This window comes from Buceros rhinoceros, unplaced genomic scaffold (genome assembly GCF_000710305.1).
Source record: "Buceros rhinoceros silvestris isolate BGI_N320 unplaced genomic scaffold, ASM71030v1 scaffold22457, whole genome shotgun sequence".
NCBI classification, from domain to species: domain Eukaryota; kingdom Metazoa; phylum Chordata; class Aves; order Bucerotiformes; family Bucerotidae; genus Buceros; species Buceros rhinoceros.
The window spans coordinates 24,011-25,933 of record NW_010420722.1 but is presented as its reverse complement, the minus strand read 5'-3'; the positions used below and the strand labels follow the sequence as shown (position 1 = coordinate 25,933).

The following is a 1,923-nucleotide window of genomic DNA, read 5'->3' as shown; positions in this document are numbered from 1 at the left end:
TCAGCCTTTGTATGCAGTTAACTGCACACCTAAACTCGCGTGGTTAAGGAGTGGCCTTCTCCTGGCTGCCTGCGGCCTGAGGAAATTTCTCCAAAGGCACAAACTCTGAACTCTCTTGCACAGGCTCTTGAGAGCCCGACAGCCCCCCAAAAAACCCCGCTCTGCCTAGCTCTGGTGCCCTGACGCTGCAGGGCTGGGTGATCGGATGTCAGGCCCCTCCGAGAGCAGGACCTTTACCTTCCAGTGGATGCAACTAGTTCTTGGTCCTATTTACTCTATCACCACTCCAGGGAAGAAAAAGAGAGAAAGAAAAACTATTTTGAAGTCTACTACCCTCTTGTCTTTGGTTGAGCTCCTGACCCAAGACAGAGCTGCGGTCACACTAGGAACAAAGCAGGACGTTAACATCTCTTCCCCCTCCCAGAGACTCGTTTACCTTATAGAGCGTGTTGCGAATTATTTCGATGTTCATTTCATCCAGGTCCTGTTCAGATATGCAGTCTTGGAAGAAAGCAGCTGAAACAGAGCCACAGGCAGAGTTAGCATTGTCCTAACCAACCCCATGCCCAGCACTTCCCACAGTCCTCAACAACACCAGGCAGAAGTACACCCTGTACTGAGCCTGGCCCTCCTAGGCCAGGCCCTTTTATCTTCAGCAGCCACCAAACTGCCATGACTCAAAACCTCAGGCTCCACGACGGTTCCCCAAGCCGCAATCATTTTTGGGGCTCCCACATGAGAAGCTGATGCTTCTCCCTCCTTCTCCAACATCCCAGTTGGATTAAGACAGCACAGGGATGCCACAGCTCCCACAGCCCACGATGCTCCACGGTTGGAGTCAGGAGCTGTTTCCCCTGGTCCTGTCTGTCAGTCCCATTTTCCACTGCTTCTGAGGACTTTTCTTTCTCCAGCTGGAGGTAAGCAACAGCACGCAGGCTGAACTGGTGGGCTCTGGTAGGATGCTCAGCCCTCTGTACTTTGACAAAGTGTCTTCTCGAGAAGCTGTTGCCACCTAAAGAACAGAGATTTCAGACCTAAACAGGGTGCTGCAAGCTGCAGCTAAAGCTAAAGGATGGTACCTCCGGTGCGACATCAGGCTGTTGTACCACTCCCTCATTAATAGGGGCACCATAAAACCCATCAGCGGGACTTTTACGACTTCTTAACTCTCACTCAGCAACCGACTTTGCTGAATTTGCTACACAGAGAAACATGATCTTCCTCAGCTTGCGCTGAGTCTAGCTGTGGTAACGGATGCTGCGCTCGCGCCGAGAGCTGACCGGTGCTCTGCTCTGTGCCACAAACCAGCCGCGGTGCTGGCACGAGCTTCCTGGCATGGAGAGCCACCATGCTGCAGGTCTAGAGAGACCCGAACAGGGGTTAACCCCCACCGAGGCTTCTTTGCAACAGCACTGGAGACCAGTGCCACGTTGCTGGAGGAGTGCTCTGGTCCCTCTGGTTGGCAAAAATGGAAACGGAGCATGCCAGGACTGGTTTTCACCAGAGGACTCACTGGCCAGCCTAGATAGCTAAGCAGTGGCTACTGCAGAGTAGCAGAGGAATGAGAACACGGCTATTTCAGTTCTTGGCCCTCCAATGTCCCAAATTAGGCTAACAGCAAGCCTTAGTTTGCCCTGCTAACCTAGGAAAGCCATCTGGGGTCAGGCATTCCTACCAAGCCACGTAGCTACTGGAGTGCTTTTAGGAGATCACTGGCCAGCCTAGATAGCTAAGCAGTGGCTACTGCAGAGTAGCAGAGGAATGAGAACACGGCTATTTCAGTTCTTGGCCCTCCAATGTCCCAAATTAGGCTAACAGCAAGCCTTAGTTTGCCCTGCTAACCTAGGAAAGCCATCTGGGGTCAGGCATTCCTACCAAGCCACGTAGCTACTGGAGTGCTTTTAGGAGATAGAGCTGCTGTTT

General features: G+C 52.5%; 1 protein-coding gene across 1 annotated transcript in view; it reads right to left on the bottom strand.

The window, feature by feature from the left end:
• Positions 1–436: 436 nt before the first annotated feature.
• The window catches only part of LOC104496322 (V-type proton ATPase subunit d 1), a gene marked incomplete at both ends in the record, with an annotated part of 16,016 nt that continues 14,529 nt past the window's right edge, over positions 437–1,923 (bottom strand). Inside the window, one exon of the mRNA XM_010139415.1 lies at positions 437–516. Within this exon, the coding sequence (XP_010137717.1) occupies positions 437–516 (80 nt within the window). The remainder of the gene's footprint in view (positions 517–1,923) is intronic.